Genomic DNA, 26,633 nt, shown 5'->3' with positions numbered 1-26,633 from the left:
GAATGCCGATAGGGGTGGGTGAAGGGAAGATGTGTTTGGTGGTGGCATCATGCTGGAGTTGGTGGAAATGGCGGAGGATGATCCTTTGAATGCGGAGGCTGGTGGGGTGATAAGTGAGGACAAGGGGAACCCTATCATGTTTCTGGGAGGGAGGAGAAGGCGTGAGGGCGGATGCGCGGGAGATGGGCCGGACACGGTTGAGGGCCCTGCCAACGACCGTGGGTGGAAAACCTCGGTTAAGGAAGAAGGAGGACATGTCAGAGGAACTGCTTTTGAAGGTAGCATCATCGGAACAGATGCGACGGAGGCGAAGGAACTGAGAGAATGGGATGGAGTCCTTACAGGAAGCAGAGTGTGAGGTGCTGTAGTCGAAGTAGCTGTGCGAGTCGGTAGGCTTGTAATGGATATTGGTGGACAGTCTATCACCAGAGATTGAGACAGAGAGGTCAAGGAAGGGAAGGGAAGTGTCAAAGATGGACCACATGAAAATGATGGAGGGGTGGAGATTGGAAGCAATATTAATAAATTTTTCCAAGTCCCGACGAGAGCATGAAGCAGCACCAAAGTAATCATCAATGTACCGGAGAAAGAGTTGTGGAAGGGGGTCGGAGTAGGACTGGAACAAGGAATGTTCCACATACCCCATAAAGAGACAGGAATAGCTGGGGCCATGAGGGTACCCATAGCCACACCTTTTATTTGGAGGAAGTGAGAGGAGTTGAAGGAGAAATTGTTCAGCGTGAGAACAAGTTCAGCCAGACGGAGGAGAGTAGTGGTGGATGGGGATTGTTCGGGCCTCTGTTCGAGGAAGAAGCTAAGGGCCCTCAGACCATCCTGGTGGGGGATGGAGGTGTAGAGGGATTGGATGTCCATGGTGAAGAGGAAGCGGTTGGGGCCAGGGAACTGGAACTTGTTGATGTGACATAAGGTGTCAGAGGAATCACGGATGTCGGTGGGAAGGGACTGGACAAGGGGAGAGAGAAGGGAGTTAAGATAACGAGAAATGAGTTCTGTGGGGCAGGAGCAAGCTGACACGATCGGTCTACCGGGACAGTTCTGTTTGTGGATTTTGGGTAGGAGGTAGAAGCGGGCCATCCGAGGTTGGGCGACTATCAGGTTGGAAGCTATTCTAACTATGTATTGTATTTGAGCTGTCACTTCTCAGTAAACCACTTATGACTCCTCAAGTCTTTTGAATAATCTGCGACCCATGATCAAATCTCAATTTGATTTTTTTATTGAAAGTGAAACAAGGAAACTATGTATTTACTGTAACAAGAACAATTAGCCAAACATATTGTCATTCATGTCAAAGTTGATGTTCCAATGTGATTGCAGATATGTTCTATAAACATATCATATCATTTTATATAGACCATTAATATTGCTGATGGGATATATTACCCTGAGATCCCAGAAGCTATCTGAGTGACACTAAGAGGACCATTTTAACACTTGTTGCCATTCATTGATTATTGGATAGGTTTCCAAATGGGCATAAACAGTTAAATATTAAAGCAAACCATTATTCACAATACCAGAGTTATGGTCAGATAGAAACATTTACAGTAAAAAGGAGAAGAACATAATAGAGAACCGGCTGTTCCTTCACCTGTGATAGGTAGCATGGAATTCAGTTATTTCAAAACAATGATTGGAAAGGATCCCACGGGGGGTATAGACCAAAATGTACAGATGGCATCACAGAATTTCCAGAGGACAAGATGGTGGAATGGACAAACATGTGGCAAATTAAATTCACTGCAGAAAAGTGCAAGGTGCTGCATTGTGGTAGGAAGAATGAGGAGAAACAACACAAACTAAATGGTGCCATTTTAAAGGGGGCGCAAGAACAGAGAGACCTGGGGGTGCTCATGTATCCCATGAATGAAAAAGTTATGCTAAACATATATTTTAAAAACTAGTTCAGCTCCAGCTGGAATATTGTGTCCAATTCTCATCACCACACTTTAGGAAGGATGTGAAGGCTTTAAAGAGAATACAGAAGAGATTTACCAGATTGGTTCCAGTGTTGACCTGGGAATTTGGTTGGGATAAGAATTCAGTGCAGAGCAGGGGAGGGGCTGCTGATTTTTATATTTTTTTCAGACTCCAGTAGCTGGTTATTGTTCAAAGTCATTAATTAGATGAGCTGGTAGATGATTGGTTGGTGAGTTTAAGATATTAGCACTCTAAATGAGGGCAGTAGTTTAAACCGGTACTGGGGAGATATAAGTATTCCATTAAATTTATAGCTTAACCAGTTAAGCTACTTAATAGATAACAGTTGAGTGATAGTTATAAACTTGAAACCTAAATTTAAAAAAAAATTTAAAAAAATAAAGAAACTTGAAACCTAATTAGTTAAATAAAACTAAAGTTGGCATGATAGGTGATGTATTGCATTAATAGTGTGTGGGAACTGATGGATGCCTATGTGATCTATGGCAATCATGTTTGCATTAAGTGTCTGTAGCTCAAGGATCCTCAACTCAAAATTGATGAGCTCTGAGCTTGGGATGCTGAAAAGCTTTCAAGGAGATGGAGGTTACCTATATACTTTGTTCGTGGAGGAAGTCACTCTTTAGGCTAGGTACTTATGATTTTGTCCATGGTCAGGGACAGGCGTGTGTGACTGTGAGTGAGATAGGCATGGGAACCCATGGTAGCAATGGACAAGCATCAGGCCTTGCAATTGTCCAACAGGTTCGATGTTCTTGCAGCTTGTGTGGTCGAGAACAGGGACTGCAGGATGGATGAACAAACTGATCACAGCACCAGTGGTGTAGGGAGCCATTCAAGTGGGGTGAGTAACAAGGAATAAAGTTGTAGTAGGGGGCAATATAGTTAGTAGGGGACAATATAGTCAAGGAGATATAATACTGTTCTCTGCAGCTGCAAGCATAAGTCCCAAAGGCTCTGTTGCCAGCCCAGTGCCAGGGTTAAGGCCATCTCCTACAGGCTGGAGAAAACATGGAGCAGAATTTAGCCCCTGTCGGACGGGGGCAGTCAGGAAGCCGACCACCGCCTGACAGCGCTGCCAGGAGGCGATTTCATGTTGGCGGACCAATTAAGGCCCGCCCAGCATAAAACGTGAACGATAGTGCTCAGCGCTGCCTGTATGGGGGGAGGTGAGGGGCTGGAGGGCAAACGAGGTGAGCGCAAACTTCACACATGCATGCTAGTGCGCACTTGAGAATCTCCCTGGGGCACAGAACTGCCTCAGGGAGATGAAGAGTTTTCAGAAAAAATAATAAAGATCGGAAAAATGTTATAAAATGTGTTCCCTCATGTGTTTCTGCCACATGAGTAGGGACATGTTATAAGTGAAATTTGAAAAATATAATTTTATTTTTATTTGATGTTAGTAACCTCATCCTGCATGCATGAGGTTTCCAAAAAAATACAAAAGGCCGCTCGGCCTTTTCGCCTGCCTGCCAACCGTAAGGTTGGACGGGCAGTGAAAAACTTAACCTAATGGTTACTTTAATGGCCTTAACAGGCCTTATAATTATTGGCAGGCACAATGCTGATTCCCACCAACCGAACTATTGCGTGACTGCGCGTTGATGTCAGGACACTTGCCCGACATCATTGCGCATCATTTCATGCTTGAATGGGTCAGTCACGTGCCCATCCGCCAAGGAGACATTCTGCTTATGGAGTGGGAGGGAAAGAATCCAGTTTTCATGGTGCAAGTGCATACCAAAAACATCGATAGGACCAGGGGAGAGCTTCTGCCAAGGGAGTATGAGCAATTAGGGGCTAAATTAAAGACCAGAACCACCAATCTCTGGATTATTACCTGAGTCACCAGAAAATTGGCGTAGGGTAAATGAGATGGTGTGGGAGAAATTCATTTTCATTCATGGGCCACTGGCACCAGTACCGGGGAAAGAGGGAGCTGTAACCATTGAGACGGTCTTTACCTGAACTGCACTGGGACCAGTTTCTTGGTGAGTCACATAACTAGAGTTGAAAAAAAAGTTTTAAACTAAATAGTGGGGAAGAAGGTTAACATGATGGGAGATTTGGAAAATTGAAGTGAAAGGACAAAGTAATAGTGCAGGGTAGGGATACGTTTCATGGTAATTGGGGCATGCCAACAAGGGACAGAGTGTACAGCAGCAAATATGGTCCAAGTAGGGAAAATGGCTTTAAACAAACAGTGAGGGAGGAGGGTTTGGGTGAAGGGAGATTTGGAAATCCAAAGATAAAAGTTGAGACAATAGAAAAGTATATTGATGTGGTTAAATAAAAATTGAGTGGAACAAGAAAGGACAGAGAGTTTAATGGTAATAGTGCTTCAGAAAGTAAAGGCCATGCAAGGAATAGTAGTAAGGAAATATAAGTCACTTTATCTGAATGTGTGGAACACCCTCAATAAGATAATTGAGCTAAAAGCAAAAAACTGCGGTGCTGGAAATCCAAAACAAAAATAAAAATACCTGGAAAAACTCAGCAGGTCTGGCAGCATCTGCGGACAGGAGCACAGTTAACGCTTCGAGTCCGTATGAGTCTTCAACAGAACTAAGTAAAAATAGAAAAGAGGTGAAATATAAGCTGGTTTAGGGTGGGGGGGGGTTGGTGGCAGGTGGGGGGTGGGGTGGGGTGGGGGTTGGGGGTGGGACAGGTAGAGCTGGTTGGAGGACCAGTGATAGGTGGAGATAGCCAACAGATGTCTTAGACAAAAGGACAAAGAGGTGAAGGTGGTGATATTATCTAAGGAATGTGCTAATTAAGGGTAGAAAGCAGGACAAGCAAGGTACAGATAGCTCTAGTGGGGGTGGGGTGAAGGGAAGGGATCAAAATAGGCTAAAAGGTAGAGATAAAACAATGGATGGAATTACATTTAAAAATAATGGAAATAGGTGGGAAAAGAAAGATCTATATAAATTATTGGAAAAAAGGAGGGGTATTGGAAAGGGGGTGGGGATGGAGGAGAGAGTTCATGATCTAAAATTGTTGAACTCAATATTCAGTCTGGAAGGCTATAAAGTGCCTAGTCGGAAGATGAGATGCTGTGCTTCCAGTTTGCGTTGAGCTCCACTGGAACAATGCAGCAAGCCAAGGTTGGATATGTGGGCATGAGAGCAGGGTGGAGTGTTGAAATGGCAAGCGACAGTGAGGTCTGGATCATGCTTGTGGACAGACTGAAGGTGTTCTGCAAAGCAGTCACCCAGTCTGCGTTTGGTCTCTCCAATGTAGAGGAAACTGCATTGGGAGCAGCAAATGCAGTGGACTAAATTGAGGGAAATGTATATTCCTTTCAAGTGAAGCAGCATTTCACTTGCATGAGGAAAAATTTCTTATGAAACACATGGTTTGGATAGGATGGTGGATAAAGGTTCAATCTTAGCATTCAACATGGAATTGGATAAATGTTTAAAGGAGGAAAAAAATTGCATGGATGTGTGGAAAGACCAAAGGGACGTGCCTAACTAGATTGTTCTTCGAAATAGCTGGAGTGGACAAAGGACCGAATAGCTCCTTCTTTGCTGTACTAGTCTATAATATTATAAATGCAAAAATCACCGTGCTGGCCTATATATATGGGCTCAGAGCTGAACCCATCCTTAGCAGGAAAAATATGACAGATCCAAGAGGAAGGAGTGGATATGGAAACCATTTTCTTTTGCAACTGGAGGCAAGGGACAAAACACCTCAACGATTGTATTCCCTTAGTCGGAAAGTATGTTTGCTAGCCCATGAAAACCACGAATATGGCATTCATCCCAGCTTGACTCAAAGAGCCATGGCACAGCTTACTTTACTTCTTTTCCCCTATGCAAAAGGCACTAATAAGTATAAAACCATTTCATACAGCACAAACTTGCACCACATCTAGTGGTGCTTCTACCCTTCTGAAAATGTGAAACAATAACAACTTGAATTTATATAGGAAAAACTCAGCTGGTCTGACAGCATCTGTGGACAGAGAATAAGGGATGAAGAAGGGTCATACAGACTCGAAACGTTAACTCTGTTTCTTTCTCCACAGATGCTGTTGGACCTACTGAGTTTTTCCAGCATTCTCTATTTTTATTTCAGATTTCCAGCATCTGCAGTATTTTGCTTTTATTTTGAATTTATATAGCCCCTTTAACATAGTAAAACATCACAGGGCACTTCAGAGGAGTTTTATCAAACAAAATTTGACACAAAGGGGGTCACAAAGTGAGATGTTAGACCAGATGACCAAAAACTTGGTCAGAGAAGTAGGTTTTCAGAAGTGTCTTAATGTTGGGGAAAGAGGTAAGGAGAGGTGGAGAGGAAGGGAATTCTAGAGTTTAAACCTAGGCAGTTGAAGGTACAGCCTCCAGTGATATGGGGATCTGTACAAGAATTGAAGAAGGGCATATATTTCAGAGGGTTATCGGGCTCAGAGATTCTAAATATAGGGAGGGGCATGAGATGGAAGGATTTGGTAAAAAGGGCTTGGAGATTGAAGCATTGATGGATCAGGATCCACTGAATTGAGAGGTAGTGACTGAACGGGACTTGATGTGAATTAGGGTATTGACTGCAGATTTTTGGATGAGCTCAAACTTATGGAAAGTGCAAGGAAACAATGCATTTCTTACATTACAACAGTGACTACACTTAATGTATTTCATTGTCTGTAAAGTGCTTTCATGAAAATTGTTATATAAATGAATGTTTTTTAAAATACATGCAAGTGTGAAAAGTGTTTGGAATATTAACCTGACTACACTGGACAAAGGGTGAGGGTTAATAATAGCATCTTCTCCAATATGATGAATTATCAATTGTATTGGATGTCTGCACTCTTTGTGAGTATGAGCATTGTGAGCTGTGAGTAAATGTTTAAAATGTATCCTCTCCATATAGTGCCAAGCTCTTGGTATATTGCTATATTATTCAAAAAAAGCTAGGAACTATATTATGTTCATGTATACATGTATATCCAGAATGCTACATCACTCACTATTGCACCAGCGTACCAAAGCGACAATGTATCATTCCACAGCACATGGTGCGATCTGAGAAATACATTTGATGTCAGCTTCCATACCTGTGTAAAACAGTACTTCTGGGAAGCACAAGACATATAATTTTAAAGGTGCATAAAGCATTTATTCAAATGTTGAACTCCAAAACTCATCCAACAAACTCACAAATCTAACATTTCAGTTTTCCAGTAAACCTACTTAAATAGCCAAGAATTTGTTGGATCTGCCTGGTTGCTTTAATATTGTGGAAAGTTATGCAATAATAAAAATAATTTGGAAAAAGTAAACAGACTGCATTTTGTGTGTTCGCAAACTGATAGTTCAAAGTGTTTTCATTGTTTCTATTTAATTGATTTCAATAATGTTGCCTCCTAATTATGCATGTGCCTCAACTTGTTTTTATTACTTTATCTGTATTTGACATTACCCTCATCTAAAGAAGAAACTAAACAAAATAAACATGACCTGTGAGAATGTATTTGATTTTCCCATTAAATGTACTATCTGTGCTGAAGTAGAACAAAGTTCCCTCTCCCAGTGGGAGGGAAAATGGTCAGGCTTTGTTAATCACCCATTCTTTAAGGATTCTTTCTTCCTCCCCACCCCCCCCACTCCCCCCATAACTATTGTGTGACTCTGTTGGGGATGTAACATGAGGTGCTAAATTCTACTGGCTTGTCTCCTTCCAGGATAAATGATCAACTAAGTAATTGCATGGACAAGGGACCTCATTGTAATAAGGTAAGTCATTTAAAAACTAGGGGGATTTGTACATGCCAATTCTATTTTGTTCAGTCAGGTGATGTTGTAAAATCTGTACTGATCTTAAGGGGCACTTTTTGCACCTTTGGGGCAAGAAACACAAGAGGCCCACATGTTGACACTGCATCAAACAAGATGTTCAGGATTGTTCTGCTTCACTGAGGCAGAAAGACAGTGAATTACCTTTGTCGCGTACACCTTTCTGGACCTTTCATAGCTTCACTGCTGCAATTCCATTCAATTCTGTTTAAAGCCACCCACTGTTAACATGCCAAATTACTTTAAAATCTCAGTTAGACCTCACTTGCTGAACTGAGAGTTGGGCGGAAGCTCAGAATCTTAAAGAAAGAAGTATCCGCCTAAAGGAGATTGCATCCTGGAAACAAGAGCCTGCTAAATTAGCCTTCAAGAATGTAAGTGATTCAAGGGAAGTGATATTGAGAGATGAATCTGTAATTACAGATTATTGGTAAATTCCTGGTAAAAGAAAAATGTTCATAGAACTTCTGAGAAGCAGTAACTTTTTCAACATTGCTACAAATAAGGTTTTCCTTACATGTGTTAAATTCAACAGTGAACTGTTGTGTAATTTGCCTTTTTTGAAGTTCAAGCTGTTGAAAAATTTCCCTTTTTAAGAATAAAACTCTGAATTTATTTTTCTGAAAATAACTGATTTGCTCTAAAACATTTGTCCAGTTGTCTTATAGAAAGTATTTCTTATTTTAATATTCTTGAAATACATTTTAAGCATGCAAAGTTCTATTTGATTTTTGGTACTAAAATAGTCTTGACCCCTCATACTGTGATTTGTACTCCTAGGTAATGAGGCAACGTCTGTACATTGGCAGTTTATGACACCAGAGTAGTATTAAGACAGCACACAGAAGTTTAGAGGCAATAATACCTTTTGCATATAAATGTAAGATTGAAAACCATTGGAGAGGAGTATGCTGTTAGAATTTTACAAACCTAGTTTAAATCTCTCACTGCACTACTACTAGCAAATAATTTCCTGATAGTCACACTATTATACTGCAATTTACATATCAGTGGGGTATAACTCTTGTTAATCTATCCTCAGCAATAGTTCTCCAGTAGCTTGTCTCCACAATGTTAACTATCACCGATTTGAAATCCCGAAGCCAAACTGAATTTAAATACCCTGAAGCAACTTCAACATTCTTTTGTGATTGTAGTTCTGAATCTCTCTGGATTAGACTCTACATAAACTGATTGTTCAGATTGCAGGCTTCTAACATGTTCCAAGTATCAGAGACCACCCACCCTCCACCCCACCAACCCCCCTCCCTCACCACCACCATTGTTAAATCGCAGGCAAACACTCCATTTTGACATTTTCATCAATACTTTGTTGCGTGATAGGACTAAATCTGCATATGGTGCTTGCAATTTTATAAATTTATGTATTTAGAATCTTTATTCCTCATTTTATATTCTCATATAATCATAGAAGGAAGCCATTTGGCTTATAGGTCTTGAGGTGGCTCTTTGAAAGAGTTATCCAATTAGTCCCACTCTCATGTTCCAGTAGGTTCAGCCAGTCTGTTTGGAACTTTGGTGTCACAGTTGAGCCTGAAATGAGCTTTCAACCACATATTTGCACCATCATTATATATTGCCTATTTCAATCTCCATTACATTGCCCAACTTCACCCCTGTCTCAGCTCATATACTGCAGAAATGCTTATTCAGAACTTTGTTGCCACGAGATTCGACTACGCCAATGCATTGCCAGCTGGCCTCACACATTCTACCCCCCCCCCCCCGTAAATCTGAGGTCATCCAAAACCCAACTGCCTGTGTCTCCTCACATCAAATCATGTTCACCTCTTATCCCAGTGTTCACTGCCCATTGGCTCCTGGTCAAGCAATGTCTTGATTTTAAAATTCTCATTGTTATTTTTTGAATCCTTCCATGGCTTTGTCCCTCCCTATCTCTGCAATCTCCTCCAGCCTCACAACGTTCTGAGGTATCCACACTCCTCTAATTCTGGCCACTTGAGCATCCCCAATTTTAATCACTCAACCATTGATGGCCAAGCCTTCAGTTGCCTGGGCCCTAAACTCAAAATTCCCTCCCTGCTCCTGTCTGCTTCTCTACCTTACTTTCCTCCTTTAAGACACTCCTTAAAACCTGTCTATTTGAGCAAGCTTTTGATCATCTGACTTAATATCTCCTTATGTGGCTTTGTGTCATACCTTGTTTTATAATGCTCCTGTGTAGCACCTTGGGACATCTTATTACATTAAAGGTGCTATATAATTTTAAGCTGTTCCAGCAAACCTGTCTTCATGTCAATTATCCAGCTTGCCCGTCCTAGCAATACACCTTCAAACACCTCATTTGTATTAAAAACTGAAAATATTAGAAAAACTCAGCAGGCCTGGCAGCATCCGTGGAAAGAGAAACGAAGTTAATGTTTCGAGTCTGTATGACTCTTTCAAAGAGCCATGCAAACTCAAAACATTAACACTGTTTCTCCACGGATGCTGCCAGACTTGCTGAGTTTTTCCAGCATTTTCTGTTTTTATTTCAGATTTCCAGCATCCGCAGTTTTTTGCTTTGACCTCATTTGTATGTCCTATGGCTTTACAATATATGTAAGCTTGCAATGTTGTGCTGACATCAAGTTCATGTGTAGCAGCTGTGTGGCGTACACATGCCTGAAATTGCCCAGACCCAAACTGCATATACCACATGGACAGACTGCCTGCACGTTTTACATTAAAAAAGAGCTTGGAGTGGTAAAAATGAAAGAAATTCAACCTATATCCCCGACCTATTTATTTTCCAAATAAAAGTCTTATAAATCTAGAGTTCTATCAAAGCTTATTTCTTTGACTTTGACAAGTTGTACCCTATTTAGTCTAACAGGACTTTTTGTACTTTTAGCATTGAAGATGGATGGAACAATTTTCTTCTACAGTCACTAAACATTGAAAACCTTTTTGTTCTCTCAGATAACAAATACTATAGTGCGATAATGAGACTCCATGGCTGCATCAGCAACCCTGTCTCCATGGCAATTATCCAGCTTGCCCTACTTATTTCCACCTGCTTCAATCAAATACCTCGTCAAACTGTGAATCCGCTAATAGAGAACTCCCCATTCAGTGCTGTGTGGAATGCGCCCATTGAACTGTGTGAGACCAAATTTAGAGTTACTGTAGACCTGAGTCTTTTTGAAATCATCGGTAGCCCATTAGAAACTATTACAGGACAGCCCATTACGATATTCTACCACACCAGGCTTGGTTATTACCCATATTACGATGATTTAACTGGAGAGTCGTTTAATGGTGGTATTCCCCAGCTGGCACCCTTAGATCTTCACTATGCGAAGATAGTAGAAGACATTCAACACTACATCCCTTCAAAAGTGGTTCCTGGAATTGCAGTCATAAACTGGGAAAACTGGAGGCCTCAGTGGATAAGAAACTGGGACCTGAAAGATATTTACAGAATAAAATCTGTCGCGCTGGTTAAGCAACTAAACCAGTCGTTAAATATGAGTGACATGATTGTGATTGCCAAGAATGAATTTGAAGAGCAGGCAAAAGACCTAATGTTAAAAACTTTAAAATTAGGGAAGTTATTAAGACCAAACAACCTCTGGGGTTTTTACTTATATCCAGATTGTTACAATTACAACTACAAGGATAAAACCATTAACTACACAGGGAGTTGTCCTGACATTGAAGTAGCAAGAAATAATGAGCTTCTCTGGCTGTGGAATGAAAGCACAGCATTGTTTCCTTCCATCTACCTGCAGACAATGCTGCAGGCTTCAGTCGCTGCAGCTAAGTTTGTGCGTCACCGTGTTCAGGAAGCAAAGCGGGTCGCGTTGCTTTCCAGTCAGAAATACACACCGCCTCTGTACGTTTACACCCGGCCAGTGTTCACCGATGCTGCTACCGAATACCTGTCTGAGGTAAGTTAGCTCAGTCTTACGAGAGAAAAAAAAACAAACCTTTAGTTATTCGCCAAAGTAGGTCTAAAGTGTCACAATTTCCTGTAGTTTTGGACTATTACAAATAAAGGAACAAATTTAGGTATTTTTGGAATGATGCAATGCAAAATCAAAAGTATCCTGGTGATCTGGAATTATTTTATTCAGAATTTAAATTGTATTATTTTTCTTCAAACTTTTGTTTTTGCAGATTGATCTTGTTCATACAATTGGGGAAAGTGCTGCTCTGGGAACAGCTGGATTCATTATTTGGGGCAGTTTAAGTATGACTGAAACAGAGGTAAATATGTTAGATGTTTACCCATTTATGTGATAGATATGTTGTTCGCGTTGCAGTTATTTGGGGTTGTCAAAGTCTGTTTTCCTTTCCCTAATTCATCAGCGAGTTAATGCATTACCTGGGGGTGAAACCAAGTTATGCAGGCTTTGTTTGATAGCTTGTCAACACTTTCATCATGCTCACAAATGAAGAAAATATCAAATGGACAAGCTATAGCTGCCAGTGTCTTGTGTAATTGAGATCTATTATAAGCATCAACTTTAGGTCTTGAGGGGTTAAAATAGTTTAAAAACAGATGTTCACATGACCCTTTCCTTTCCTCCTATTTGAAATGGGTGGAGGAGTGTTGTGTAACTAATTTCACCTCAGAGCGAATTGCCTGTTATAGAACTTTGACCAGTATCCCATTGATCTGAGCAATCTACTCTATCGACTACTGTCCAGGCAGTTTCTCCCTGACTGTTTACAGGATGCCTGCCCCATTTCCTATATTACAGCATAGGACTCTAGTGTTTCTTTGTTACATTAAGTTTACATTATATAATTTATGTTTACAAATCTGGAACTCAATGTGGTCCATGCTATTCTTTTGGTATCTACTCAGAAAAGAAACAAAGCTGAGTATTTTCTTCATGTGTCAGCCGTGGCATTAGTTGCTAGTACTCTGGCCTCTGGGTGCAAGGTTCTGGCTTCAAGTCCCACTCCATGACTTGAGCGCAAAAATCCAGAGTGTTGCACTGTTAGAGATGCTGTATTTCAGATTTGATGCTAAACTGAGTCTGTCGTGGTCTCTTACAGTCTGCTGCCCCCATATGTTGAGGGTCTTGATGTAGACCTCAAGGGATCTCCCTCAATGCTATCGAAACTAAGCAGGATATTGAGTCTGACGAGGGTTCTGGTAGAACACAATTACATCAAGTTTATTACTAGCAACAACTATATACAGCTCTGCACAGGCCTTGATTTCACCTGGGTCCTAACAGTTACATAGGTTGATTACCTTATGAGTCAGGCATTTAGCAAGTATACATGAAGTCTTAGTGATAGAGTCGCAGACAGTAGCAAACATCTGCAGTAAAGATCACAGGCAATAGTGAATATCTAACATGGAGTCTGTGCCTTTTATCCTCCAGCCTTACACATGGTGATGTCATTGTGATGGCACTATGCAGCTTCTCAAAGTTACATGCCCTTGTCTGCATTGGCATACCTGCAATATTGCAACACCATCTGTCTGCTTGGTTGGATGTGAAATATTCCATTGCACTGTTTTGAAGAATATCAGGGAGTTATCCCTGGTGTCCTGGCAAATATTTATGCCTCAATCAACATCACAAAAACAGATTATCTAGTCATTATCTTACTGCTGTTTGTGGGAGTTTGCTATGTGCAAAATGGCTGCCCCGTTTCCTATATTACAACAGTAACTACACTTCAAACCTAATTAATTGGTTGTAAAGCACTTTGAGACATCCAGTGGCCACGAAAAGCAAGACTTTCTTTTCTTTGGAGTCGGTCAAAATATGGTCAGTTGCTGCCCAGCATAAATGTATTGCATATTCCTGATTTCCAATTCAATCTCAAAAAGCTTGACTTCCTGAATACACAATGTTGTTAGCCATTAACTAGGAAAAATTTACACACCATAATTACTTAACTCAGGATTAAATGCTAGTGTAAAGTCCTGAATAATAATCATCATGGAGGAAAAGAGAAAAGAAATCATCACCTCCTATCAATGATACTGATCATCTGAAGTGAGATTTGTCCCCTAAGCCCTTTACTAAGATTCATTCTCACCCGCTGCATACACCCCTGAGTCACCCACTGCATACATCCTGAGTCAGCCGCTGCATACAGCCCTGAGTCAGCCGCTGCATACAGCCCTGAGTCAGCCGCTGCATACAGCCCTGAGTCAGCCGCTGCATACAGCCCTGAGTCAGCCGCTGCATACAGCCCTGAGTCAGCCGCTGCATACAGCCCTGAGTCAGCCGCTGCATACAGCCCTGAGTCAGCCGCTGCATACAGCCCTGAGTCAGCCGCTGCATACAGCCCTGAGTCACCCGCTGCATACAGCCCTGAGTCAGCCGCTGCATACAGCCCTGAGTCACCCGCTGCATACAGCCCTGAGTCACCCGCTGCATACAGCCCTGAGTCACCCGCTGCATACAGCCCTGAGTCACCCGCTGCATACAGCCCTGAGTCACCCGCTGCATACAGCCCTGAGTCACCCGCTGCATACAGCCCTGAGTCACCCGCTGCATACACCCCTGAGTCACCCGCTGCATACAGCCCTGAGTCACCCGCTGTATACAGCCCTGAGTCACCCGCTGCATACAGCCTTGAGTCACCCGCTGCATACAGCCTTGAGTCACCCGCTGCATACAGCCCTGAGTCACCCGCTGCATACAGCCCTGAGTCACCCGCTGCATACAGCCCTGAGTCACCCACTGCATACAGCCTTGAGTCACCCGCTGCATACACCCCTGAGTCACCTGCTGCATACACCCCTGAGTCACCCGCTGCATACACCCCTGAGTCACCTGCTGCATACATCCCCCTGCCTAAAATCTGGATAAATATTTATTGTTTAGTTCCAGGTATCTGTTCTATTTTATCTCACCTGACTTGAAATATGTCACCTGGGCTCCTGATTTAAGCTATTGATTACATTTTATTAACATTGCATTTTTAATACACAACATCATGGAAGTGTTCATGGTACTTTGATCAAATCCCATAATTCTGTGCACATTTGTGTGGAAACTGTAAACCAGTGTCCTTGATTATATGCCAGTTTAAGTATGTAGTTAACTTTAATGATGGAGCAGTTTCCTTGCGATGCAGAAGAAACTTGAAGTTCTCACACCAGAGGAGATATACCCTTCCAGTTGTGAGTCAGTCTGGCACTTACATTGAGACAATGCTGACGTTCAATGGGAAATTCTGTATATGTTCAGTGTATGATTTCATGAAGCTAACTGATGTAGGTCAAGATTTCAACTTCAAGTACTGGCTTTATAAGAAAAGCTGAGGTCTAAATGTAAAGCAATAGTGAAGGTGCTCACAGACACAAAATACACCCTTACAGATATGTTCAATCATGCTGTTGTGAAATATCTAATTTTCAATTTTAAATGTGCTAAAAACATTAGTTAGTCTCATCAGATTGAGGGCCAAAAGAATAGTGATCAATTTAAAAATATATTTTTCTCAATTGATTAGATCACTATTTTCTAGTTGGACTATTTTTACCTGAGTGAATTACAAGAAATAAATTCAAATTACAATTAATATATTTGCAGATCAACCTATTAGAAGAAATTTTCATCATGCTGGAATACTTTTGAATAAGGGTCAGTCAAGTGCTAGAAATTTGGAGATAAAATAGCATAATTTGTATGAAAGGTATGATACTGAGATATAATGAGGACTTTAATAAAGCCAATAATTAGATAAACTATTTTTATATCATAGACAAAAGCAATAAGTCTTGTGTCTGGGCATCGCATTTAGTTACAGAGGTGAAACAATCTTTTAAAAAAACAAAAAAAAACCCTGATCTAGAGGTGGAAATTTGCAAACAATTTAATAATCTGCAATGCAACTGAGGTATTAATGAGCAACTACAAATTAACCTCAAGTAAAAGCAAAATGCTGCAGATGCTGGAGATCTGAAATAAAAGCATAAAATGCTAGAAAAACTCAGCAGGTCTGGCAGAACTCAGAAGAAGAAGAGTCCAAAGAAGTGTCATATTGGACTCAGCATTAACTCTGTTTGCCTCTCCACAGGTGCTGCCAGACTGGTTCAGTTTTTCCAGCACTTTCTGTTTTTATTATAAATTAACCTTGATTCTCACAGCTTTGAAGAGGTACCTTAAAGAGGCAGGCGAGGTTAACAAATAAACTTCATATCTGTGCTCAAGCCTCAAACTGCCTGGGTGCAGTAACACAAGGATAGGTCTGTATTTTACTAGATGTTAATTGTACATCAATAATCTACCATTGTTAGACCTGGGAGAAACCATTTGTGACTCCACGTTGTTTTTACAGAGCGTGTGTCTGGCTGCTGCTGACTATGTTAAGGAAATCCTGAATCCTTATATTGTTAATGTGACATCTGCAGCAAGGCTGTGCAGTAAAATATTGTGCCAGAAGAAAGGGCGATGTGTGCGCAAGAACTGGGACTCCACCCATTACCTGCATTTGAACCCTGCAAGCTTCAGAATCATTCGAAATGCCAGTGGATACACAGTCATAGGACGAGCTTCCTTTGAAGATATTTTCTTCTTCACAGAAAAGTTCACTTGCCAGTGCTACGCGGGGCAAAAATGTGAACCTGCTAGTGACATAGTAAACTATATCACCGAACTGGATGCCTGTGTTAATCCTGACAATTGCATCGACTTAAATCTCTATACAGAATCATCCACTAAATCAAACATAATTGATCTAACTTCAGCTAACCTAATTTCTACTAAGTCAACTTCAGCTAATCTAACTTCAGCTATTCCTTCCCAAAATTATGCTTGCTCTGTGTATGCTCACTTTGCCCCTTTATTTAGCATAATTTTTAGTATACTTTATACCATGCATCAAATGTGATTTTTAAAAATGTATTCAATTTCTTTCTGTCCAACTAAATATATTTTGCTTTAATGTATGCAGCTAGAACTTAACTTGGATTCTCACAGGGCATACTTTATCAGTGACCTGCTGGAATAGTTCAATTAGTGTACAAATGTGAATGTTTTTGTCCTTAGATATTACAAGATAGCCTGTACTTTAAATGATTGATCAACCTATTAACTCAGCCTTTTGAGTGTGAGACCCTGATTTTACATGTTGCATGTTTGATTCATGTGGATCATATCACTCAAGCCTTTTAGTTAAGTGAGTTTTGTCAGTGTGCAAGTAGCATACAGAATAAAGTTCCCATTGAACTGATTATGGATTATTCAAAAATGTGCTCAATCTCTTTGGACAACTGTACGTTAACATATCTGTAATTTATCACAGGGTAGTGATTCTGGACCAGTGAATATTAAAATGCACTCTTTGAGTGCACATTTATAACTTGAGGACCTGCGTAACTAAATCTTTCTTCTACCCGCAGAAAGCTGCCATACAGAGATTGGGTGTTACTTCACAAGGTAGGAAGGAAATATTAGGTTGACCTAAAAAGAGGGAGAAATGTCTGAGACAAAAAACCCTTCCTTTCTCGCTAATGATTGCTTTTTCCAAAATTGAGTTTGTCAATCTGAAGTCAGTTCCTAGTCAAAGCTAAAACTCCCTGTGGTAAATATCAGTTTATACTTACTAGGACCATGATGCCATGGGTTCAAATCCCACTCCAGAATTTAAGCATGCAATCCAGGCTGGATCTTATTGAAAAAAAAATGCTGCCTTATTTGAATGTTAAGGATGCTATTTGGTGGGCAAGGTTTTCTTCTTCAAATAACAGATCATCTCATTTCTATCAGTAGAATCTTAAGTAATACCAAAGAGCTATTCTTGCCTCAATAGTTAACAGTGGGATGCATTTTCTGATTAGTGAAGCCCAAGTATGGATTTTCAGAATATTTGTATTATCATAAGGTCACTAGGAACAGGAGCAGGAGTAGGCCATTTGGCCCATTGAGCCTGCTCTGCTATTCAGTAAGATCATGACTGATCTGATTGTGGCCTTGACGCCACTTTCCTTCCTGCTCTCCCATAACTCTCAACAAAAATCTTTCAACTCAGTCTTAAATAGATTCAATGACTCAGCCTCCACTGTTCTCTGAGGAATAGAATTCCAAAGATTAAAAACCCTCTGAGAGAAGAAATTCCTCCTCATCTCCATCTTAATTGGGAGACCCCTTATTTTTAAATTGTGCCCCCTAGTTCTAGATTCCCTATGAGGCGAAACATCCTCTCGTCATCATCTACTTTATCAAACCCCCTCAGTATTAGATGTTTCAATACGACCACATCTCATTCTTCTGAAGTCCAATGAGTATAGGGTCAACCTTTCTTCAAAGGACAGTCACTTCATCCCTGGAATCAGCTTAATGAACCTTTTCTGAACGGCTTCCAATGTTAGTATATCCATCCTTAAGTAAGGAAATCAAAATTACACAGTTCTCTAGGTGCGGTGTCACCAATGCTCTGTTCAGTTGCACATGTTTCTCCATGTGTTCTTTTCCGTCAGGGGGTCAAATCTTTATAAGTTTGTGTTAAGAGTTTGTGCCTAGCTATGTAGTTTAGCGCTGCACTTCAAAGCAGATTGTTGCATCCCAAAAGCTTTGGGACATTAAAGAAATATACATGACAGTGATGGATAAATGGAAGACTTACAATCTGGGACAAGCTTGCAATTTGACCCAGAGCTGCTACTGGAAATAAAGACTAGGAATCCTGTGGTAACTCATCTCCTGACTCCCCAAAGCCTGTCCACCATCTACAAGGCACAAGTCAGGAGTGTGATGGATTAATCTCCATTTGCCTAGGTGAGTGCAGCTCCAATAACACAAGAAGCTTGACATCATCCAGGGCAAAGCAGTGCACTTGATTGGCACCCCATTCACAAACATTCACTCCCTCCATCACCAAGGAATAGTGGCAGCATCTACAAGATGCACTGCAGAAACCCACCAAGGCTCCTTAGGCAGCACCTTCCAAACTCACAACCACTAACATCTAGAAGCACAAGGGCAGCAGATACATGGGAATACTACCACCTGGAAGTCCCCTTCCAAGCCACACACCATTCTGACTTGGAAATATATCACCATAGACGTAAGAGCAGAAGTGCGCCATTCGGCCCATCGAGTCTATTCTGCCATTTAATTAGATCATGGCAGATCTGATAATCTTCAACTCCACTTTCCTGCCTTTTCTTCATAACCCTTGATTCCCTTACTGATTAAAAATCTGCCTATCTCAGCCTTGAATATACTTAAAGACCCAGCCTCTACAGCCCTCTGTGGTAAAAATTTCATAGATTCACTAACCTCTCAGAGAAGAAATTCCTCCTCATCTCTGTCTTAAATGGGCGACCCCTTCCTCTGAGATTATTCCCTCTGGCCCTAGCCTACCACAAGGGCAAACAACCTCTTAGCATCTACCCTGCCAAGCCCGCTATGTTTCACTAAGGTTGTCTCTCATTCTTTTAAACTCCAAAGAGTACAGGCCCAACCTACTCAACCTCTCCTCATAAGAAAATCCATACCCTGGATCAACCTAGTGAACCTTCTCTGTACTGCCTCCAATGCCAATACATCTTTCCATAGGTAAGGGGACCATAACTGTTCACAATATTTAGGTGTGGTCTAACTAGTGCCTTGTATAGTTTTAGCAAGGTTTCCCTATTTTTATACTCCACCCCTTTGAAATAAAGGCCAACATCCCATTTGCCTTCCCTTTTACCTGCTGAAATTGTATGTTAGTTTTTTTGTGATTCATGCACGAGGACCCCCAAATCCCTCTGTGTTGCAGTCTTTCTCCATTTAAATAATAGTCAGCTCTTCTATTCAACCTGTCAAAGTGCATAACCTCACATCATTTTCCCACATTATATTCCATCTGCCAAGTTTTTGCCCACTCACTTAACCTGTCTATATCTCTCTGTAGACTCTGTGTCATCCTCACCGCTTGCCTTCTCACATATTTTTGTGTCATCTGCAAACTTGGCGATAGTACATTCACTTCCCTCATCCCAGTCATTCATATATATTGTAAATAATTGTGGGCCCAGCACTGATCCCTGTGGCACTCCACAGGTTGCCATCCTGAAAATGCACCCCCCACCCCCCCGTATCCCAACTCTCTGGCCAGGATTTTCCAGTACCCCGCACGTCAGCACATCAGCGCGTGCCATTGTGATATTTCAGTGGGCAGGCGCACTCAGTTCACCTGCCGTTAATTGAAGGGCTCATTAAGCCCCTTAACTTGCCAATTGTGTACGATTTTGAGGGGCCCGTGTGAACTTCGGTCGGTGCACGGGCCCAATGGGCAGGCGGGTAGGAGATTATTTAAGAAAACTTTTGCAATGTCGGTATATGTGGACTCAGAGGGATTGTTCATGTTTTTGACGACGTTATAATTGATGAAAGTGTTTAAAAGTTGCCTCTGTGATTGTTAGTAATTCACATCAATTTCCCAAGAGCTTATTGTGTAATTTGAAACCAGTCTGCAGACAGTAACCTTTCTCAGGCCTGCAGCTTTCTGGAGGTCTCCATTTAGCCTGGGGATATGGGTTCTGACTTCTCCGCTGGAGGCAGCTCCCCTGAGGATGAAGGGAGGAATGGAGTAAGGAGGAGGCCAGGACTGGACAATCAGTCTCCAGGGGAGCACTTTTGGGAGGCCAGGCGCAGGCACAAGGGGTGCAGGGCCAAGAGGATGTCCAAGGTGCAAGGGGCCACAGAAGATGCCATTATCCTGCTGCCAGGGTATATAGGCAGTGAAGCAGCTACTTCAATATGACTGATGCGCAGTGCCGAAGGAGGCTCCGATGCTCAAGGGAGACAGTCAACTATATCTGTCAGATGATTGACCTGAGATCTCCCCAAACTGTGTGGGTGGACACCCCATGCCAACGACTCTGAAGCTCACAGTTGCCCTTCACTTCTATGCCTCTGGCTCCTTCTAGGGCTCGGTAGGTGATCTTTGCAGTATCTCCCAATCAGCTGTCCACACTTGTGTCAAGCAGGTCACAGACGCTCTGTTCAGACGGGTATTGACCTTCATCCACTTCTGCTGTGACCAGGCAAGTCAGACACAGTGAACCAGAGGCTTTGAGGCCATTGCTGGCTTCCCCGCATGCAGGGTGCTATAGACTGTACACATGTGGCCGTCAAGGCACCAGCAGGTGAGCCCGGTGCCTTCATCAACAGGAAGGGCTTCCACTCCATGAACGTGCAGATAGTGTGTGATCACAGGATGCAGATCCTGCAAGTCTGCAAGGTACCCAGGCAGCTCCCACGACGCCTACATCCTCAGACACTCCCTGGTGCCGGGGCTCTTCAGTGCTCCGGCTCGGCTAGATGGTTGGCTGCTGGGTGACAAGGGCTATCCCCTGCGAAGGTGGCTCATGATGTCTCTCCGCCATCCAAGAACAGAAGCTGAGCAGCGCTACAATAGGAGACACGGCTCCACAAGGGCTGTGGTGGAGAGAGACATCGGTTTTCTCAAGATGCGCTTCCGTTGCCTGGACCGCTCGGGGGTGCACTCCAGTACCTCCCCAGATCGTGTCTCTTTGATAGTGGTAGTCTGCTGCGCTCTGCACAATCTTGTGCTGGAAAGAGGGAATGCAGGGGATGAAGACCTTGATGCCCTGGATGAGGCTGCACATGATGAATCCAGCAGTGGCTCAGAGGATGAGGAAGCACAGGGCGATGATGAGGGGCACCACGATGACCTGCATTTACACCAAGGAGGCAGGGACACCCTTGACCATTTAATCCAAAGAACCTTCAGCTAGCTCCACACACATGGATCAGCAGGAGCAGCATTGTCTGGCGCTTCCACACGTGGCACTTAGGTATCACATCTTCCACCTGTTCAGCTGCAAATAAGGGCTTAGTACAGAAACATCAATGTCCACTCAAACACTCATGATAAATATGTGAAAAAGAAAAATGCACCTCAAACAAAAGACCCTCAGCCATGATTACAAAGGTGGACTTTATTTTGTCCAAAACAAAAACTCACACCACTTGTTATCGATCACAAAAATATGGGTCCCTATTCCAAAGCCAACACAAAATCACCTGTGACAAACCCGTGGAGTGCCTAAGGTGCCTTATGCTTATGTTTTCGGGTAATACATCTATGTGACGCCCCATCGCTTGGAGTAGCTTGTGAGACAGCCTGCTGACTCTGGTGGCCTATTAGGCTCGATGACCTTGGCGGGGGTCCTCTGGCCCATGGAGCCTGTGATGGCTCCGCCTGGGAGGGAGTGGCCAGTTCCAGAACGGGCACCTCCCCAGTTGTCGCAGCCTCAATGGAAGAAACTTTGTCTGGCAGAGGTACAGAGGAGCTGCTGCCCTCACCTGGAGCACCCTGAGAGGAGCTCACAGCGACGGCAGGCAGCTGCTGCGCCGACGCGAGGTCCAAATCTACCTCACTGCTCACCGCAGATGCATGGGCACCAAGTGCCGACGTTTGGTGTCCACAATATCTACCACAATGGAAAACACCACCTGTGGCCAGTACCTGTGAGGGCTTGCAGGTCAGAGCGTAACCCAATCATATTTTGATCCATTTGGTGGAAGCCCCTCGCTATGAGAGTCGCCAATCTCTCATTGAGGGAATCCTGATGCTCTGGCCTGAGGGCAGATTCTTCGGGTGCACTCTACCTAGACTCCTCCGTCGCAGAGAGCAACTGAACCATTCCCTCATGCAACCCTGCCAGATACAAACGCACTTCCTGCCGCCTGTCCTGCAGCTGCTGCAATGGGGACAACTCCAGAGGCACATCATCAATGCCGGACTCAGCATGTGCCTTGTCCCCTGCAGCCCTCTGGCTGCTGGAGCCATCGGCACTCTCTGTCCCTGCCATCTCCTCCAGTGATCGTGAAGTGCCCTCTCCACTGTGACCTGGGACACCAGCCGACGGTAAAGTCCCCACCGAGGTGTGTGTGTCTGCGCTGGTGCCTGGCTGGCTGAAATGTGCTGCAAGTTGCACATGTTGCCCCTCAGGTGTGGAGTTGGGGGGGGAGCTACGGGGTTGAGATGCGGGTCGCTCTGGTGGTGATGCTGAAATGAACAACAAGGACAGTGCATCAGTTAGCGTAAAGTCAGTTCAACCTTTCATCCCTTTCCCCACCCCAGCCTCATAAGTCACTCACCCTTCAAGACCCTAAGGAGAAGAATATTGGTGAGGTGGAAAAGAGTCAAGACGGGCCCCAAACATTAAACGCACATGCAGACAGGCTGGTCAGATGGCCTCAGGAATGCCACATGGCATGTAATGTACCATAGGAGTGGGGAGAGTGCAGAGGTACCTGACCTGGATGCATTGTGGCCTGGATAGTTGCGGGGCTGAGGAAACATCACAAACAGGAGCGACATTTGCCGTGGATCACAGGAGATTGAGAGGTCACATTATTGGCCTTCATTCCGTTAGGAGGGGCATAGACCAGGTGGGCAGAAGGCACCATTTCCACTTGGCGCAGGGATGAGTAACGTGGTGACATTTATCTAAGTTGAGCCATGAGGATCACAGCTGAGGTGCTGAGAACCTTTTGGACAGAGTAATGTGGGGCTCACTGGCTGAAAGGGTGCTGGAGGTCCCAAACCCCTAAGATGAAATAAGTCTTTGGCTGTGCAGCAGCGATCCAATGGCATGTTAGGCCATGGGGATGGTGGTCACAAATAGGATAAGGTGATTTAGGAAGGTGGTGGGAGACACGATCCCGCAAGAGGACAAGGGTCCCTCCTGTAAGACCCACACGTCTGAGTGTCTCAGTCTGTGAATGAGCAGTGTTGCAGCATTAATGATTGCAGCAACCATCAGTGGTTTGGATGGTGGGCAGACAGAGTGGATGGGACTGTGGGCCTCAACTACCTGCCCGCTGGACTCCAGCCTCACCGCCCCCCACTGCCCTGGCCTCCTGACTGCTGCCCAGCTCCATGGCCTGCTCTTCAAAAGGCGTGAGGTGCTGCAGGAGGTCGCGCCCACCTCCAGTCCTCTGGCTCTCCCGGGCATTGTGGTGAGCTTTTGCCTGCAAAACAGAGAAGAGGATTTATTGGAGCTGTTCGCTCATGTACTCTGCATGTGCATGGTGCACCCCAACCACAGTGGCCCATCTGAGGCCTCCAGCGGCTCCTGACCACACTACTGGTGATCAGTCCCAACACCTTCCCCCAATGGCCACCTTGGACACGTTCGGCATCCATCATTTTGAATATCACATGGCTCTTAACGCCCATGGCAAGGAGGCGCAACTAGGTGCGGTGCCAATGCCAGCAGATGGCATTTGCCCAAAACACCTTGAGGCACCCCTTGCACCATCTCATTACCTGATGTGTTGGAGTTCTATGTGTCATGTGGCCTCCCCCACAGGTTGCCCCCAGACTATTCAAATGCCACAAAGACCAACATATACTGCAGAGAGAACCCTTCTTCTCCTCAACCACTAAGCATTGTCAGTACCCATTTGCCCACCCAGTGTGTGACAGATGCCCTATGCAGTAACGACAGCAAGACATGGCGGGGATGCTCAAAGGCTAAGGCTGCCTTCTGGGTCAAATGGCCAAGGCTAACATGGTACTCACCCGTCCAGAGCGCAGCAAATCGTTGAATCGTTTCCTGCACAGGGTGCCAGTGTGCAGCACATCATCATGGGCGCTGACATGTCACCCACCTCCTCCCATGCCTGGATGGTGACATAGGGTGGCCCTCCTCCTCCCATCCTCAGGATATAGAAGGTGCTGACAGATGCCCACCTCTTGCAGGAGGACAGCAAGGCATGCATCTGAAAATCTGGGGACACAGTGGCCCCCCCGCTGGCCTCTCCTGTGGCTGCCCCCCTCCTCCTGCTCATGTTGCTGTGCACTCGGACCTCCCTCCCTCTCTCCCCGAGTGGCCATGGTGCACTGCCTCAAGCAGGCTGCCTGGCCACTCTTTAAACAGGCTGCTGGTTCCCCATTGGAGCCGGCAGTCTGAGGCCGCCCGTCCCCGCGACTATTTTCCCGTTTTCCACGGGAGTCGCTTACCCGCTGGCTGGGCCTTAATTGACCCGCCCGGGGAAAATGGCGGTGCGGCCCGTTTCTCCAACGGCAATCGGCCGCCCGCCCACCACCGAGTCGGTCGGGCCCGCCCGGCAAACGGAAAATTCTGCCCTCTGTCTTCTATTAGTTAGCCAATCCACTATCTATACTAATATACTACCCTCAACACCATGAGCTCTTATCTTATTATGTAGCCTTATGTGTGGCACCTTATCAAAAGCCTTTTAGAAATCCAAATATATTAAATCTTCTGGTTCCCCTTTATTTACCCTGCTTATTATCTCCTCAAAGAATTCTAATAAATTTGTCAGGCATGATTTCCCCTTCATGAAGCCATGCTGATTCTGCTTGATTATATTATGCATTTCTAAATGCTCTGCAATTACATCCTTTATAATAGACTCCAACATTTTCCCAATGACAGATGTTAAGCTAACTGACCTATAGTACCTGTTTTTTTGTCTCCCGCCCTTTTTGAATTAGGGTGTTATATTGGCAGTTCCCTCCTGCTTCCTTCTGCTCCCTACGACAAGGGGGGAAAGAGCAGCAAAAGGAATGAGAACGAGAGCTGGAGGGAGAGGAAAGATGATGGAGTGGGCGGTAGGGACCAGGTGGCAGGGAGCAGGGATTTTCTGTTTTTGTTTCAGATTTTCAGCGTTTGTAATTATTTGGCCTTTTCATTGTTGTCTTTTCTCTCTTCAGGTGGTGGGTCTGGCCTGCAGCATATTTCCAGTATTTTCTGTTTATAAACTGAGAATATAAGTCTTGTGCTCAGCTTCATCTTGATGGAGCAGTAAACATTGTGAGCAGAAAAGCTTTGGACCTTTGTTCCATGTACTAAATTTAGGTGCCTCTCAGGTCCTAATACTATCTGGTTCCATTTTCCCACTTTTTACGCATCTTCTTAAAGATCCATAAATCCAATAGTCTTTGAATGACCACTGTAATTCCTACACAAAAACAGAATTACCTGGAAAAACTCAGAGGTCTGGCAGCATCGGCGGAGAAGAAAAGAGTTGACGTTTCGAGTCCTCATGACCCTTCAACAGAACTGTAATTCCTACCGCTGAATAGAAACAGGAAGTTGATGCCAAGTCTGCAGAGCAGACAGCAGGGAGACTGGTAGCGGGGAGCAGGAGGGAGCGGGAAACAGACTGGACGGCAGGGAGAGGGAAACAGCGGAGCGGATGACAGGGAATGAGAAATGGAATGTACACCGGGGAGTAGAAAGTGGATGATGGGCAGCAGCAGAGAGTGACGAAGAGGGCGGGCAGTTTCGAGGAGCAGATGGCAGGTGATGGATGCACAATGGTGAAATCAATGCCAGCAGAAACCGCACACACGCTGGTGGACAGAGCTGGCGTCGAATTCCTGTTGTTGGAGTTACAGTGATCATTCAAAAATTAAAGGATAATTATATTAAGAAGATGCATAAGAAGTGGGGAAATGGAACCAGGTAATATCAGGACCTAAGAGGCACCTAAATTTAGCGCATAGAACAAAGATTTTCCTGCACTCCGGTTTCTGTGTAAAAGCTGCTTTCTGCTCACAATGTTTACTGCTCCATTTAGATGAACCTGAGTACAAGACTTACATTCTCAGTTTGTAAACAGAAAATATTGGAAATAAGCTGCAGGCCAGGCCCATCACCAGAAGAAAGAGAAGACAACTGTATGTGAAAAGGCGAAATAACTGCAAAAGCTGGAAGTCTGAGACAAAAACAGAAAATGCATGAATCAGAACCGGTCAGACAACATGTTTAAAGAGAAAAGACAGGTTAACACTGCTGCTATTAGTTACTTGCCCTCTTTTTAGATGCTGATGAACCTACTGTGAGTTTTCAGCAATTTCTGTTTGTGAGTCAGATTTGCAGGGCCAACAGAGTTTCTTTGTATCAACACCAGGTTC

At 43.8% G+C, this 26,633-nt stretch overlaps 1 protein-coding gene across 1 annotated transcript in view; it reads left to right on the top strand.

Moving 5' to 3' along the window:
* The window catches only part of LOC121293054 (hyaluronidase-5-like), a 61,885-nt gene that overhangs the window by 19,777 nt on the left and 15,475 nt on the right, over positions 1-26,633 (top strand). The window contains exons 3-5 of the mRNA XM_041215646.1: positions 10,719-11,689; positions 11,919-12,008; positions 17,125-17,161. Coding sequence (XP_041071580.1) covers positions 10,719-11,689; positions 11,919-12,008; positions 17,125-17,161 — 1,098 coding nt within the window. The remainder of the gene's footprint in view (positions 1-10,718; positions 11,690-11,918; positions 12,009-17,124; positions 17,162-26,633) is intronic.

Source organism: Carcharodon carcharias, chromosome 21 (genome assembly GCF_017639515.1).
Source record: "Carcharodon carcharias isolate sCarCar2 chromosome 21, sCarCar2.pri, whole genome shotgun sequence".
Classification (NCBI taxonomy): domain Eukaryota; kingdom Metazoa; phylum Chordata; class Chondrichthyes; order Lamniformes; family Lamnidae; genus Carcharodon; species Carcharodon carcharias.
This window is presented reverse-complemented; position numbering and strand designations above follow the sequence as displayed.